General features: G+C 38.2%; 1 protein-coding gene across 6 annotated transcripts in view; it reads left to right on the top strand.

The window, feature by feature from the left end:
* The window catches only part of CPEB4 (cytoplasmic polyadenylation element binding protein 4), a 65,613-nt gene extending 59,191 nt beyond the window's left edge, over window positions 1–6,422 (top strand). For all 6 annotated transcript variants that reach the window (XM_054038280.1, XM_054038281.1, XM_054038279.1 and 3 more), the window contains one exon: window positions 1,976–6,422. In XM_054038280.1, the coding sequence (XP_053894255.1) occupies window positions 1,976–2,203 (228 nt within the window). In that variant the 3' untranslated portion in view covers window positions 2,204–6,422. The remainder of the gene's footprint in view (window positions 1–1,975) is intronic.
* The last annotated feature ends 10,167 nt before the right edge of the window (window positions 6,423–16,589 follow it).

Raw genomic sequence — 16,589 nt, 5'->3', positions numbered from 1 at the left:
TAATATACCTGAAATTAGTGTGCCAGTTGTATCAACACTGTGTGCACCTCTGCCTGTTGTCTCTGCTTAATGTGTAAGAAACCCAGTTTGGTCATCTGAAAGGCTTCAGTGTTCTGGACTATAAATGAAACAGACTTTCAGGTCATTACTGCCACTCTTTGCTCCATTTAGTGCTACATCTCCAGTTTTTCTTTCTGCAATTGGGTAGTCTCTCATTTTCTCTTTGAAAAACTTTCTCTAAAACTCCAGCAGTCTCTCACTACTGTTGGATGACAGAACTGCTCTTATAATTTTACTTCCACTCTGGGCTCAAAGTCTGTGCAGACAGGTGATAGTCTTTCAGTGATTTGAGAATGGAACTGGGAATCAGGAACTCCTTTTTCCTAATACTAGTTCTGATATGGATTCCGTCTATGGTTTTGAACAAATCACTTACGGCCCAGTTATGCAACCTCTGCTTGCATAAGTGAGAATGTGGGTGAATAGTCCAACTGAAGCCCATGGGACTGTTCATCTGAGTAAGTCCTTGCTATTATGAATCAGGATTTTACAATCAGGTCGATCACCTCTGCCTCAGTTTCTCCATTTGTGATTAAAAAGAAATGGGGGGGATGATAATAGATGCAGGGAGGATTCATTCGAAGAACTCTTTGTGCAAATGGTAAATAAATTCTGAATGGTATTGTTACTAAATAAAACTAAGCACTGCTAGACTTCAAAGATGAGCATCAAAACATTCATCTTCTTCCAGATACACAGTACTGAGTAACACTGACTGCATATTTATGACCACCTCTTGGAACCTGGAAAGGTTCTCCCCATTACTCCTTCACTTAAGAAAAAGGAAGCTACAGAGTGTCAATAGGATTTTCTTCCCCAGCTTTCTGTGTCTAACAATGAGGGTGGCAAGAATATAGTTGACATCCGTTCACATCCTCCCTTCACATCTTCGAAAGGGAACTTGTTGGCTCTGTGTTCACTTGTACTAATTTCTCAAAATGAAACTGGCAGTTCTGCTGGCTAGTTAGATATAGATTAAATTCTTAGTGGTGTCTGGCTTCCTTTGGATGCAGGTGAGAGGAGGAACCACAATAGAGCTGGATGCAGCTCCCTGAATCTGGGGCCTATTATATCTTGGCCCAGTCCCCGGTGTACTTTAGAGCAGCCTCTCTATGCTACTACAAAATATGCCAGCTGGTGGGTCCCCAGTGGGTCATCTTTAGCTGGGAATTGCAAAAGTGTAGCTTGCTCTGACCATGGTCCTTTCTCTACCCCTCCTTGTTCCATATATAGGGATGGGCATGGGAACTACATGTACAGTAGTCAGAACTCTTCCATAGCAAGAGAATCCTTAGCTAGGAAGATCTGTGTGCTTTCTGCATTTTTTTTTTTCCTGTGCTAGAGTGGCACATAAGGGCTAGATTACTGCTCAGAATCTTGTCCTTGATGTCAGTTGTACATTGGTATTGTGTAATCTATCAAGTTCTAGTCTCACTAATAGTAAACAAGTAGATTAGTTACATCTCCTACTGCTGACTGGACTAAGTTGAAGTACCAAAGGAAAACGAAACAAACTAAATGTAGCATTTGTTGTTAAAGGTGTGAATGAAACTTGCAAATAAGTGGAAATATGGACTTTGGACTTTTCAAATGTTTGAGTGCTTAAGCTGCAATTTTAATGTTGTGTAAATAATTTACATTCCTGGCTGAAAGGAAATTTTGTGAACAATAATGCCTGTAACTATATTTAAAATAAATCCCCAGCATCCTCCTTTGATTTTAATATGAATCTGTTCACACACATTCTGGAATAAAACAAGTTGATTCACCCATGTGCTGACATCTGCTTGTGCAACATTGATTTTCAGCAGCTAGTTCTTTACTTAAACTGACTCTCAACCAAAAACAGCAAACATTGAGAGCATCACCTGCACAGCTACTAAGTATTGTAAACTTTCTTGTTTTTTGAATGCAGGTGGAAGTTAAGCCATATGTCTTGGATGATCAGCTGTGTGATGAATGTCAGGGGGCCCGTTGTGGTGGAAAATTTGCTCCATTTTTCTGTGCTAATGTTACCTGTCTGCAGTATTACTGTGAATATTGCTGGGCTGCTATCCATTCACGCGCTGGCAGGGAATTCCACAAGCCCCTGGTGAAGGAGGGAGGAGATCGCCCAAGACATATTTCATTCCGCTGGAACTAAAAGATTACTGCAGTGCTCATATGCAGGCCTCAAAATAAGTGCACTCTTCTGTTATCCTGATCCCTCCCCACAATCCCCCTTATTCAAGATAGCATGTCCTTTTGTAGTAGTCTGTAATTTAACAATAGTATAATGAAAGAATGACCTATAATATGGGTATTTTGTAGAATCTTGTCATTGAAAACTGTATTGGGAACTCCTTTTCGTATTGATAACATGTTGCACGTAAGTTACATCCTCTTGTCTTTGGTATCAAGAGGACACTTACTTCATGCAACGTTTTCATAGAGGAGAGAAAAAAATGTTAAGAAAAGAGAAATGAAATAGAGTATTTTGTTTTTTTAATTAAATTATTGTTAATAAAAACATAAGAATACTTTTATTAAAATAACCATGCAACAATAACACTATCAGTCTGTTCTGACACTCCCCTCCTTCGCCCCGCCAAGGGAAGCCTGTTTTTTTTTTTTTTTTTGGCCTTTTCTTACTGTTAAATTTTACAGCAATGAAAGAAACTAGCAACTGCCTAGGAAAGAGCATGTTTAAAGCAACAAAAATGCATGAGCAAGGTTAAAGCAGCATTATAACAATTATTTTTACTTATGTTAAGGGTTTTGAGGCTGAATTTTTAGCACAGGATATATCTCACCATGTCTCCAACTTTCAACCACATCCAAAGTACTAATCAAATAGGCAGATCTTAGTATATTTTATCAAAACAATTACCGTTTAAAGGTTCCCAAATATAAAAGTTGGGTAAAATTACTACTGAGTGGAGTGTGGGGCGGGGGGAGTGCACTTATTACTTTTCATTAAAAAGAGAGAGAACTCAATTGTCTGGTTACTGCCCTAGAAATCCTACCAAAGCTAGAGTAATAACAACTAGTAAACTGGCATTTCCTCTCCTGAAGGACAAATGTATAGATTTTATTTTTGATGGTTATATATAACTCTATATGCTAATATACTAACATTCATCAGGGGCCAGCCTTTGCTCTCCATTTTGACATGAAAAATAAGATACCTCAAGGATATCACTGATTTTATCTAAGTTCTGGTATTCCACTGTATCACAGACTAAAAATTGGCTGCTAATTGGTTTTACTCTTGGATGTAAAGTCAGTTTTAATATCCTCTAACTTAGCTAGCTATAAGGTAGAAAGCATAAATAGAACAAAGCTAAGTAGTCTAAGTCTGTTTTGCACTGTTTGCTGAACTAATAAGTGTGTAAATCTGTGCAAAGAGGCATATGCCTATCTTACTCTTCCTGTAGAGAGAATCCTAACTAAGAATCCTTTTCTTCAGAACTTAGCATGGGGAAATAAAGAATTACAGGTGTCTGAAGTGCCAACTTTGCTAAGTTAATGCATGCTTTATTATAAATAAACTCCAGCTTGAGAAGCATTAACACAATACATGATAACTGAATGCTTAGGGGTGAGGTGGGGGTTTTGTTTGAAATAGTCTCTTAATCCCCTGGAAGGGGCATAGACTTCCAAACTTGATTTTAACTAATGCCCTGGTCAACTTTTAAAATGATTGTGTAGCAGTGTGCAAAACAAACCAATCCAACGGCAATCTTCTAAACTGTCTGACTGGCATGGTACCATCCTAGATTCTCTCAAACCAAAGATTTGCCTCAGCGCTGCAGAAAACATCTACTCTGTGAGCCCCCTAACCCTCAAGATTATCTTTATGAGAAGCAGTTTTTATTTTCAATACAGGCTTTAATGAACTATACCTTATTAAGTTCCAAAGGTCAAAATGGAGACATTTGCTGTCTACTAGTCAAGTAAAGAAAGGGAGCTGCTTTTAATGAAATCCCTGAAAATATTGACAACAGTAATGCAAATGGAGAGTGCTCTTGTGTAGATTGTCAGGGACTTTTTTTTCTCTGAAGTCCATAATTATAGTTGGAATGTTCCTTTTAATTTTTTTAATGCTTATTAGATGGCTTGGGGTGTGCTATTGTGCCGATCCTACCCAGTAAACAGGTGAGATGGGTTACCATTACAAGAAATAACACTGTTTGAGAACTAGCTTTGAATAATAATTTTCCCTTTGTACATGACCTGCTGAATTTCGGTACAGTGTTTTTGTAGCTAACTTATTTTGTCATGCACATAATGTATATTTGTTATGCACTACTTTTGTATATCTTGTTTTTCCAACAGTGAGCATTTTTAGGCACACTTTTCACTGACGGGATATCTCTTTATGCAATACCTCAATTTTTCATATTGCAAAGAGTAGCTTTTTGTACTTTTATTACTGAGAGATCTTCATATACTTCATTTTTTAATATAAATAATTTTAATAAATTTTATTTTCTTATATTCTGCTTTTTATACATTTCAGTGCTCTGCATACATTTTGAATTATGGATGTTGTGCACTGGCAATGCTATTTTAGAATCTGCAGAGAAAAGAAAGCATGTTGCTTAAACATCTTAGCCCAGCACCATGTATTTGGTGTACGTATAATTTAAGAAATAGTATATGTAAAGTTGAGAATTAAAGAAGAAAAAAAGCATGAAAGTGACCAATGACAGTCTTTAGACCCTCAAAAATTAAATGCATAAATGTAGTGTAGAAATTTAAAAGTAAAGTAACATCAAAATTGTCTACCGCTTCTTACTAGGTTTTTAAAAATTATACACAAATGCAGATGTTTTTGGTGAATGTTTAGCCATTTTTAATATTAACAAATTGATGTTAGGTGTTTGATGCAGAAAGGTGTCTGCTCTTTTAAATTATATTTAAAGAAATAAAAGCAAGCCTGCTATGTGGCAGGCATGTAATGTTAGTATGCATGACTAATGTAAGAAATTGTTATTCTACTAATATTCACTTGTGATTGTGTGACAAGCGTGTTTACAGATTATTTGGTTACACTTCAATTTACAGGGCATAAACAATTACATATATTACTCTGTACTTAGATAGTGATTACATGTCCTTCCGATTACATGGGATTTGTAGTTGGAGTTACCATGTCACTCCAAACATAATTAACATGCAATTCGTTTACAAATCTTAGGGTATCACTTCAGTTTGCAAAAGGATTAAGCCTGTAGTTCTATCACGCTAGCATGGCACTGGCCATGTATTTACAATGTAGTTACAGAGTAATTACATGGTTATTTTTGCAGTGTAAAATAAAGTGTTTCTGATTACTTTATATGTAAAGGACCCCCTCCCCCCCCCCACTGCCCCGTGCTTTTTGGTATAGTATATACTTCTCCATACACAGACCTCTGCAGAATGCAAATTTAAAACTTGCAGTGAATGAATCTAGCGTTTTATAAGGATGCTGTTGGAAAGACTTGATAATTCACCCCTTTTGTTTTTGAAGAGTTAAAACCTTCTGTTAAAAGGTGATTTAAAACTTGAATGTGATGAATTGTGGCAAGTTAACTTCAAGTTATGTGCAATACTTATTTCAGACTTCTGGAAGATCTTTGCAGTGTAATTCTTTGTTTTTAATTGCAGACATTTAAAAATGTCATTTTCTACTGTTCTAGTAAATCCTCTTTCTTGCTGGTGTTTCTAAAGAAAAGAATCAGAAATCAATCTTTCTACTAATGTAAATTTGAGATTATTTTTAAAAAAAAGGAATAAGAGGTTTGGTCATTTGCTTTATTTTATTATCTTATTTTAAAGCTACTGTGATTGATAGCATTGTAAGAATTGGGACAATATTGTATTCAACTGTTTTATTTTTTATATTTTTAAATTTTAAAGTATAATTAGTTTTTATAATTTTCATCAGATTTTTTGTTATATTTTTTGGACGTGAAACTTTTAGCAAGTGGGTGTCTAGTTTTTACTAATCCCTAATATGTTTTTCCCCCAATGTATTGCTCATATTATCAGAAGGAAAAGTTATTTAAGTATGTCAGTTAATTGTACTACTTGGCTGAATTTCCATATAGTTTTTACTGTGTATGGGGAGGTTGTAGTATTTATTATAGCATTTTAAATAAGGGTAATTCATTTTTTATTAAAGTAATTTTCACATTTAAGTTCATATTTTTGTATGTTCTACTCTAAGTTATATAACACAAGTTACTTTTTTTTTAAAAGAGTTCATTTGTTGAAGTGCTAGTGGAAAATTAATGTTATTAAATAGTTTGCAAATGACTATTTATACCAGTATGCATATAATTTTTAAATATTTGTAATGTGAGATGTTGAATGAATAAAACTTTTAATTCAAATTTCTTCTTAACCTTTTTATTTTAAAACACTAAAAGCAGCAGCCATTTGTGGAAACAGTGTTTTACTGTTTGGCTGGTTGAAGTCGTGAGGGCCTGGAATGTGATTTTGATGGAGTGTACAGACATATCTGTGTATACAATGTGCTACATCCTTGGGGCCAAATCCTGCAGTCCCTACTCAAGTCAAAACTTCTGGGAATTAGAGCTTGATGGTATAGAGTGGTAAAAACTGCTGGTGCCCTCAGTGAAATCCAGCATGAGTAGAGGCTGCTTAACACTACAGAATCAAGCCCATAACTTGGGAGACTTGCCTGAGGAGGGCTGCAGGTGTTAGCCATTTTGGATCAGGTTATCCTCTAACAGTGTGCTGTGAGAACAGTCTTGAGAGCTGAATAGTGATTATATTTTGTGAATTGGATGCTTGTGGAAGGGTGAGATCACTGGCTGGAATTTCATGTGACTTTGCAGTGACCCTCAAGCAGACTCAGCACCTCAGTGCTTTATTTGTGCAGTCTTCAGCATGTCAACCAGGCCTAAGAGTAGTAGCCAAATGTTCAATCTCCTGCTTCCACTTGCTGCGCTTCTGCTAGTAATTAACAGGGACAGGGACAAAGACAAGCCCAGGACAAAGCAGAAATAATGGAATGTTTGCTGAAAATTAAACCTAACTGGGCAGGACCTAATGAGAACAGCCCTGAGCCACTGGCAATGCAGAGCCTCAGAAGCGACTGTGCGGACCATGTCAAAAAGGCTTGGCCAAATCTGGGCTAGAGCCAATCATGGAATGGACAGACAAAGGCCCCTGTAGATTCACCTCAACCCCTAACATGCTTTGAAGCTCCTTGAGGGGGAAAAAGACTAAAGCTTTTTATAAAAAGCTTCAGACACTGCAGCGATTGATCCACTGGGGGTCGATTTAGCAGGTCTAGTGAAGACCCACTACATTGACTGCAGATCGCTCTCCCATGGAATCCGGTACTCCACCAGAACGAGAAGAGTAAGGGGAGTCGACAGGAGAGTGTCTCCCATCGGCATACTGTAGTGTGGACCCTGCGGTAAGGAGATCTAAGCTATGTCGACTTGAGTTATGCTATTAAGGTAACTCAAATTGCGTAGCTTAGATCGACTTTGCCCCCATAGTGTAGACCTGCCCTAAAATTTAGACATGTAGGGGTATAGCTTCTATTATCTCTGTCTCACAAGGAACATTCTGAAGGAGCCTCACAAGGGATTTTAATTGGCACCACTTCAGCGCCCCGGATCCCCCAAATAGCTTAAGCATTCTTACTGTGCTAAGAATAGCCAAACTTTAGAGAATCTGAATTGTCTGGTAAGGAAGTTGCTTTCCACCTGGTGGAACCATGCATTGGAATATGTGTGCATGCCTCCCAAGAAAATACAGAAACTCCCCAAAATAATCAAATCCATGCCTTTTGTGATATCTCTGTTCCCCACAGTCCTACTCACTGCATGTAAATGAGCTGCTCATCTGAGCAATTAATTTCCTATACCACAATCTAGGTACATAGGTTTCAATTTAAGAGGATCTGTCCTGCCAAGTGCTGAGCATCTCGTATGAGGTACTGGGTAACTTTAATTTCCATTGGCAGCTGAGGCTGCTCAACACCCTGCAGGATTGAGGTCCACTCACATTGGCTTGAGAAAATGTGTACCTAGGGAAAAGTTAATGCTTTTAAGCAATGTCCTGGTTAAGCAAAGTTTTCATTAATAGACTTAATACTGAGAGTCCCTCAACTAACTGGCTTGTCACGCATCCCCTCAAAACAGATACTTTAAAGACAACAGTCAGCCGTCTAATTGGGTCATAAGCACAAATTTACAGAAAAATCTGGATGTCTCCTTAGTAATGAATTCCTCATTAGAGCATTTTGTGCCAGCCAAATAGTCCCAGACAGCATCAACCTTTCTCTGGCATGTGACTTGGCTCTTTACATAAGTATTAATTATAGCTCCTTTCCCTCTGTTACTGTTTTGTTATGGATTAGAAGTAGTTTGACTTACACAAAAAAGAATTGTTAGCACACCAGCTTAACACCCACTTTCAAGAGAAAATAATCTTTTAGGAAGTGTGTGTGTGGGGGGGGGGGGGAGAGGAATGCTTTATCTACAAGTGATTTTTTTTAAATGTATAATGAACTTAAAGGAAGCTTAGTCTTCTGATGCTGTATCAATAGCCTTCCTTCCCAAATAGCACCTGATTCATAGGAATTCATATGGCAAAGCCATACGCAGAAAGTTATTGACTAGAATGGAAACACTGAACTAAACTGACTGGGGAGGAGGGGTGAGAGAAGGTATATTTTAGTTGTGATGTTAAACTTTGTCTTTAGCTCCTTCCATCTGAGAATCTTAAAGTACTTTATGAACTTATTGAACTAAACCTCATGGGTTTGTGGTACATAAGCAGATGTGGTACATAAGCACTATTACCTCTATTATAAGGAAGCTGGCACAATAGTTGAAGTGACTGGCCAAAGGTCATACATGTTGCAAAATGAAAGTTGTTGCTTTTGCTAGTGTGTGTGTCTGTTGCTGAAGTTGACTTGCTCAGAAGCAGCTTTCTAGGGAAGCAGATATATCAAGGTCCTTTTGAAACTGATTCTGTCCTGAAACAACTAAAATGAAATACCATGGGCAGGCATTGGAAGGTGGAGATGCACATGATGATAAGTAGAACTCCAACACCACCTCAGCGCATACATCTTTGGAAAGTATTTTCCTTCACACAAACTGTTCATTGAACACAACAGTAAATCACATTTTTCTCTGGGATACCACATTCACTGACTGAACTGATGTTTTTCCACATCAGTTGAGAGAGATTCATTTTGGAGGGGAAGACAAACCTATAGTATCAGAGGGGTAGCCGTGTTAGTCTGAATCTGTAAAAAGCAACAGAGGGTCCTGTGGCACCTTTAAGACTAACAGAAGTATTGGGAGCATAAGCTTTCGTGGGTAAGAACCTCACTTCTTCAGATGCAAGTCTGAAACCTATAGTGTAGATTGTCATCAAATGGTATATTTTAAAAAGACTTTTTGCTGCCAGACTGATTGCTCAGAAGAAACTGTTTAGCAAATGTCTGTCATGATTCTTCAGCTGCTATTTATTCAGTGCTATGAAAGCCTGTTCAGACCACAGTCCAAAAAGCTCACCACTGGAAAATCAAAGACAAATAGCATCAGAAAGGACAGATGAGGGAAAAACACTGACATCTCTTCCAATGTGTAAAATAAGCTGATTGATATATAAACAGCCTCCAGGGTGAGAATATATATGCAGCTGTCTTCAGTTGTAGAAATTTAATTTGAAAAAAAGACTGAATTGATTACTTAAATAGATTACATCCTAAATCCCCATTTAGAGGTGGTTCTGGAGAGAATCTATCTGAAACTCTAAATGCTCTTTAATGCTGTCAAATATTGCCTGCTTTCAAGGCAAATTGTAGCTTATGTACTTACTTTTTGCTTGGAATGGGAAGTCAAATTCCTCACTGAGAAGATCGAGAAACCCCTGTACCCACCATGGCTATGGAATTGATGACAATTTTGTGCTCCCCTGCTGGCTTTATGGTAGTATTCTACTAAGATGCAGGTCTACATTTATGATACTGTTTCAAATATGTTAACATAAGAGGGCAAACTTCCAGTGGGCCACTTTAGTTGTCTCTGCAAAACATGAAAATCTGTTGTTTTTCTGACAAAAAAAGGTTGATTTTTTTAAAGTTATTTTAATGGTTGTGAAAGATACTGGCTTAATAAACTGAGATTGAAGTCCTCTGGCCAAAGAGCAGATCCACAATAACACAGCTAGTGGGTGTATAATCAACATGTCTAAGGGCTGCCCTGGAGGGACAGCCGCTAAGGGTATTTCAGGCTTCATGCCTATTTAATGGATGGACTTTTAGTTGGAACTGTTAATAAGGGAGCCATTATGGTAGTGGCTTTGTGAAGTGTTTACCCCTCCATTTGGAAATTGAGTGAGACTATCAACTCACTTCATATGCGACCATTACAAATGATCAGAGTAACAATTTTTGGTAGCAACTGATTACCTGAGATTTGAATGGGTATCCAAGCGCTGAAACACTCCATGTTTCATTACCAGTTCCTTAAACCATCCAGTCCACATTTTATATTTGCTAGGCAATCTCTAATACCAATCTATTCATTGTCAGAACTTTGTGAACATGCATTTTTCCTTTTGCATTGAAACTATACATTTTGTTGGTGCAGTGTTCCCTTCTTAGACTTCTATATAAATAAAAATCAATCACTGGGCATTTCCACATCATGGAATGGGTCAGATTGCTTTTCATGCGGCATTATGAGTGAAGAATGGTGAAACTACTTAGATGGCAGAATGATAGTCAGTATATACAGAGCTGTAGCTGTTCAGTGTGTCACGTTAACTGTGATGTAGTTTTGTAATCTCTGAGGGGTATGAATTCACATACATTGTAATGCATTTAAAAGTTGTCCCATTTCAAGACCGTTTTCAGATGTTCATTTAATCCAAATCATCCCAATCTGCTGCTAAGTCGTATAAACTAATTTCTGTTCTGCAGGTGAAATAATTAAGGCTCTGGTTTAAAAGCACCCTATTCAGGACAGTACTTAATTTTAAGCATGTGCTTAAGTGCTGTCCTGTAGATGGATCGGTGCATATGCTTTTAAGTGCTTTCTTGGATTGGGGCCTAAAAATGTCCTTTTATTGGATTTATATTTGAAACTCAAATTTTAGTTTTGCATCGCTCACTGTATATGTGGCACTTCTAGGAGTGTTCATAGTATAAGCAGCATAAGAATTGCCCCCAGCTTTGCTTCAGCAGGACCAGCTGTTCACAGGCAGATGCTGCTCTGTACACATTGGCAGAATCAACTCAGTTCTCCAATCAATAGCAAGAAAACTTGCTCAAAGGTCGGTTTTTCAAGGGGGTGTGTGTGTCTTTTTGACTAGATGTTGACGGCAGAACAAAGCCACGATTGCTATAATTTTCTTTGCAGAGCTAGCTCCTGAGACAGATGCTCCACTGTGTTCTCTTTTGGCATCATCCTTATGTCATCTGAGAAATATGTGATGATAAGGATTTGAAACAGTACTGGGAAGACCTTTCATGGTTAAATAAGGTGGATGTGGTGCTAAGGAACAAGTGTACTCACTGATATTTATTACTGTAATCAAAATCATCTTGCATATCCAGTCAGATGGATTGATGGCACAGGTCTCTCTACAACATTAGCCAGCAATCAAATTTGGGGCTGTGATCACGTCAGATCTCACAAGCTAAGAAAACTCAGACTTTTAGTACTTGAACAGAAGGCCCCGGAAAACCTAGTATACTGCCAAATGTAGCGCTGGTGATTTAGTGAGTCACATTCTGAATCTATACCCAAGAACTGCTCCCAGGATAGTGTTAAGAATAGCAGTGCAGTGTTGTGCCTCCTGTAAAAATTTAATTTGACCACTTGTGAGGTCACTGAGGAGCTCATCACATTTTTTCCAAGACAAACAGTAATAAATCTTAGCACTCCAGCCTACACAGATGTAAATGGGGGAGAAAGCATCATTATCCTCACTTTAGAAATTTGGAAACTAAAGCAGAGAGGTTAAATACCAGTAATTTATCCAAGGTGTCACAAAGTCTATGACAAAATTGGGAACAGAACTGTAGTTCTGACTCAGTCTTCTGCTCTAACTAATGGACCACAACTACCTCCCTAAAACTGTTAACCCTGGTGCCCTAGATCAGTGTGTCTCAATGACTGGGCCATGGACCCTGAGAGCTCCCTGACAATTTAGGAAGGCAGGAAGCTGGTTCCTAGTATCAAAAAAAAGTTGAGAAGCACTGTCTTAGATATATTCAGTTTTGGTGATCATTTTGTCTATCTAAATTCCCCTGCAGTTTCACTTGACTTTGGTATTTTTCCCTTATTATATTACTGATAGGCAGGCTTGGCAGAATTTGATTTTTTTTAAATAATATCTATGTTCATTTTTAAGCATTTTACCAATTTTTATTGATTTAAATTTCCACAGTTGTGAAAAGTTTATGGAGGGCTGGACAGTTATTTAATTACAGTAGATATTGTGATTCAAAAAGTTAAAGCTTTATCACCATTAAAACACAAACTGTCAACATCATATGACAAAATATACCAAATAAATAAATAGCCTTAAATCAAACTAAGTTTTCAAGCAGCATTTTTCTTTGCCTATCTGTATGTTTAGATTAGCGATGGAAATATTTTTGTCAGTTTGTGTGTGTATGGTGAAATCGACATTTACCAATCTAATCCCTCTAAGCCTACTCAAACTTCTAAACCAGAAGTGTTAAACTTCTTGTGAGGTGAGGGCTGAATTCCAGTTTTGGTTATAGTCCATGGGCCCACTTATTTAATGGGTGATTTGTAAAAAGATCCAGGGAAGGTTTAGGCTTCTATGTACTAAATAAATGTTGTTGTTTACTGTTTGTTCATTACCTTTGTCATGTTCAGCATCACTTAGTGGGAAAATATACCCTTACCTTCCTTTGGCCAACTGCTAGTTCTGCCCTTTGTTTCTCTTCTTTCTCTGTTTCCTCTCTGTCTTTTCTATTGTTGTCTTTCTTTTATACCCATTGCTTTTCCTTTCCCACAGCAATTCCTAATTCCTGCCCCTTTGGATTCACAGTCGCCCTTTCCCCTGTTCCATGAATAGAGCTGAAAGAGGCAAGGCTGAAAGAATCAGTGTCTTTATTAGGCGGAAGGCCTTGTCCACACACCCATTTTGTAGCAGTGCAGTTATTTTGGTTAGGGGAGTGATTTTTTTTATATATAGTTATACCAGTAGCCCCCCTAGTGTGGATGTAATTGTATTGGTATAAAGGTGCCTCATACTGGAATAGATCATTCCCCTTCCCATATGTGAATGCCATACCAGTATAAAACGTAACTGCATCTACACTAGGAGTTTGTACTGCTTTAGCTGGTATAGTTAAAATAGTACAACTTTTGCATGTAGAAAAGACGTTAGTTCATGCTGTAACAAGATAAACCAGAAAGGGTGTGTGTGTGCATGCGTGCATAGGTGTGTCCTCACCTCTCAGAACTATTGTTTTAGATTGGCAACACTGCACTGGTTTACACTTGGTTCCAATATGGAAGGCTTTCTTCACAACCATGTGTGCTAGAAACTTACTTTAAAAAAATGAAAGCTGAGATTCTCCAGAATCGGTATATAACATTATCATTATTATTTGTATTACTGAAGTGTTTAGGGGCCCTAGTAATGGACTAGGACCCCATCATGCTAGGGTCCATATAAATATGCAGTCCCTGCCCGCAACGATTTTACAATTTAAATCTAAGACGAGAGATAGCAGATGGATAGAGAGAATAGGGGAGTACAGGGGAACAAATGAGACAATATTGCCTTGGGAGTGAAATCTCCCATCACTGGAGATTTTTAAGAGCAGGTTAGACCAACACCTGTCAGGGATGGTCTAGATCAGGGGTTCTCAAACTTCATTGGACTGTGACTCCCTTCAGACAATAAAAATTACTACTCAACCCCAGGAGCGAAGCCTGAGCCCCTGGTTGGGGGGTCAAAGCTGAAGCCCATGGGCTTCAGCCCCAGGCAGGGTCCCTGAGTCCTGATGCCTAGGGCTGAAGACCTCAGGCTTTGGTCCCAGGCCAGAGCAAGTCTAAGCCAATCCTGGTGACCTTATTAAAATGGGGTCCCGACCCACAGTTTGAGAACCGCTGGTCTAGATAATACTTAGCCTTACCATGAGGGAAGGGGACTGGATTAGATGACCTCTCGAGGTTCCTTCTAGTCCTATGATTCTATTCAGATATAAATTTCCTGTGTTGGATGGGTTGATAAAACACTTTCTTACATTTGTTCCTATAGAAATAACTATTAGACCAAGACCACTGACCAAGCTCAAAACTAGTGTGGCTATTGCTATTCCCTCTATGGCATACATGTAAGTGGCTGCAAGCCTAAGCCTCAGACCCTAAGCACAGCTGCATCACTGATGCTTATAAACAGCGCTCTGCTCTGCTGCTGCTTCAGCTGAGTTGATAATGCAGCCTCCAACTAAAAGAGGATGAAAGAGCTCACCAGAGCAACTGTCTCCCAGCTGGATGCAGCCATCATGCTACATGGAGGCCAGCATGGCTGCAGTTTGCATGCATGTACTAAACAACTCTCCACACCGCTATGACTCCTGCAGAAGAAAGAGCCCGTAATCTCAGCTGTGGGCTTTCCCCACAAACACTATCAAATGGTAAATAGTTAGATGGAAATTACTTCACTGAAATTTTTTGGCTGAGAAATAGTGATCACAAAACATGGGAGTTTGCACTGCTCCCATATACATTAGCAAAAAGATTAGTGAAAACCTCTGCTGTACTAGAAACTTAGGAAGGAAAAACAATGGTTAAGAACTAAACACTAACAAAGCCCCTTGTGAAGGAGGAAATCTGAATATCTAAAAACAGGTTAGTGTTCCCACTTCTAGAGATATTGGGAAGCATACTCCAATTTCGCACCTGCAAAACTGTAAAGACTTTATATGGTATCAGTTTTGCCTGCAAATTACAGCAGATGCAAAATGGGGTGCTGGGTAGAGGTTTCTATCAAAATCAAGTTTGCTTCTGGCAACATGTTGATGGGAAGGATGGATAGAACTTGTCACATGAAGGATATGCATTGGAATCAGTGAAGAATAAAAGAACAGCATAAAGCACAGATGCTGACCATACCATCCATTTGGCAAGCCTCTTATAACTGTCATCCACAGAGCTATTGAAGGGACCATAGGAGGGATGTTGAGTGCCAGCTGGCAAACTGAACTCACAGGCAGAAATATGCATCATCAAGTTTTCATGTTAAGTGTAAAACAGTTCTGTAATCAAAATGGGTGCTCCTAATATTTATCGGTTGGGAGAAATGCCTGCTTACATGGCTTGGGACCTTTGTATCTCAGAACCCCTCCTTATACTCTCTCACCAGACAGTCTTAGATTTGCACTCTGAGATGGGAGCATTCTTAATGGAGCAGCCCTTAAATCTGGAATTGACAGAACTCAAGTTTAACTCCTCAGGAACTTTACTAGCCCTACCTGTCTGTCTGTTTGATGTGATGGGGAGGTATTTTTTTTTTATTCCTTGATAGTAGTTCAGCTGATAATTGTACTGCAAGCACATGATCTCATTTTTATTGTATGTGTATCTGGAGGCCATAATAACTGCAATTAGCATGGGAAAATAAATATTATTTTGGGCAAAATAGGCTGTTTTCACAGGTTGTTTCCTCTTTTTCATGCACACGTACACACATACGCACAAAATGCCCTTTATCTACAATGTATAAAATAGCAAAAAATCCTGGGTACCTTGGGGAAGGATTTATTGTCTTTAATTATTTCATCCCCTGGTTCCCACAGCAACGCTGATTTAATTTAAATGGTGTTTTTTACATAGGTAAGGCTGCCATCTTGTGGAATATTTTTGACCAACACTTTCCTTTCAACTGCACTGTTTATTTTGACAGTCCAGGTGCTATTAAAATGGCTTTTTAAACTTAGGAATCATAGGCCTCATCCAAAATCCATTGAAGTCAATGTAATGACCTTTAACTTCACTGGGCCTTGGATCAGTCTGCAAGAAAAAACAATACATTTTCAACATATTTTACATTATAAGTCTCATGTCACATTAAAAATACTATGGGAAGAGTTTACCTAGTATTTGTTCCATTTAACTTGTAATTTTTTTGTTCTTGTGACCAATTAAATGCCTCAACTCTCTAAGAAATAATATTCATTGGTATTTTCAAAATGTTTACATGACTAAGCAAAAGTCAGTGGGATTGTGCTTTTATGTACTGTTGAAAATCCCATCTGTTCTGGAAAAGTCTGATAAATGGCAAAACCCACATCTGAATATTAGAACATTTTCAAATGTAACAGATTCAGAATTGAATGGGAATCTTCTCAATACTGCATCATGCAACCTTTTTACCGTGGTTGCACTGGGAACACCACACTTTAATACAAATTTGGGCAGAAACCTACACACACAGGTTAAATCTGTTGTAACTAGGGCAAATGAAAACTTTGCACTAATTAACAATCACAGCAGGTTAGAGTCAAGTTTATT

This window comes from Malaclemys terrapin, chromosome 8, assembly GCF_027887155.1.
Source record: "Malaclemys terrapin pileata isolate rMalTer1 chromosome 8, rMalTer1.hap1, whole genome shotgun sequence".
Taxonomy (NCBI): domain Eukaryota; kingdom Metazoa; phylum Chordata; order Testudines; family Emydidae; genus Malaclemys; species Malaclemys terrapin.
The sequence above is the reverse complement of the archived record's forward strand: the minus strand, read 5'-3'. Positions and strand labels throughout refer to the sequence as shown.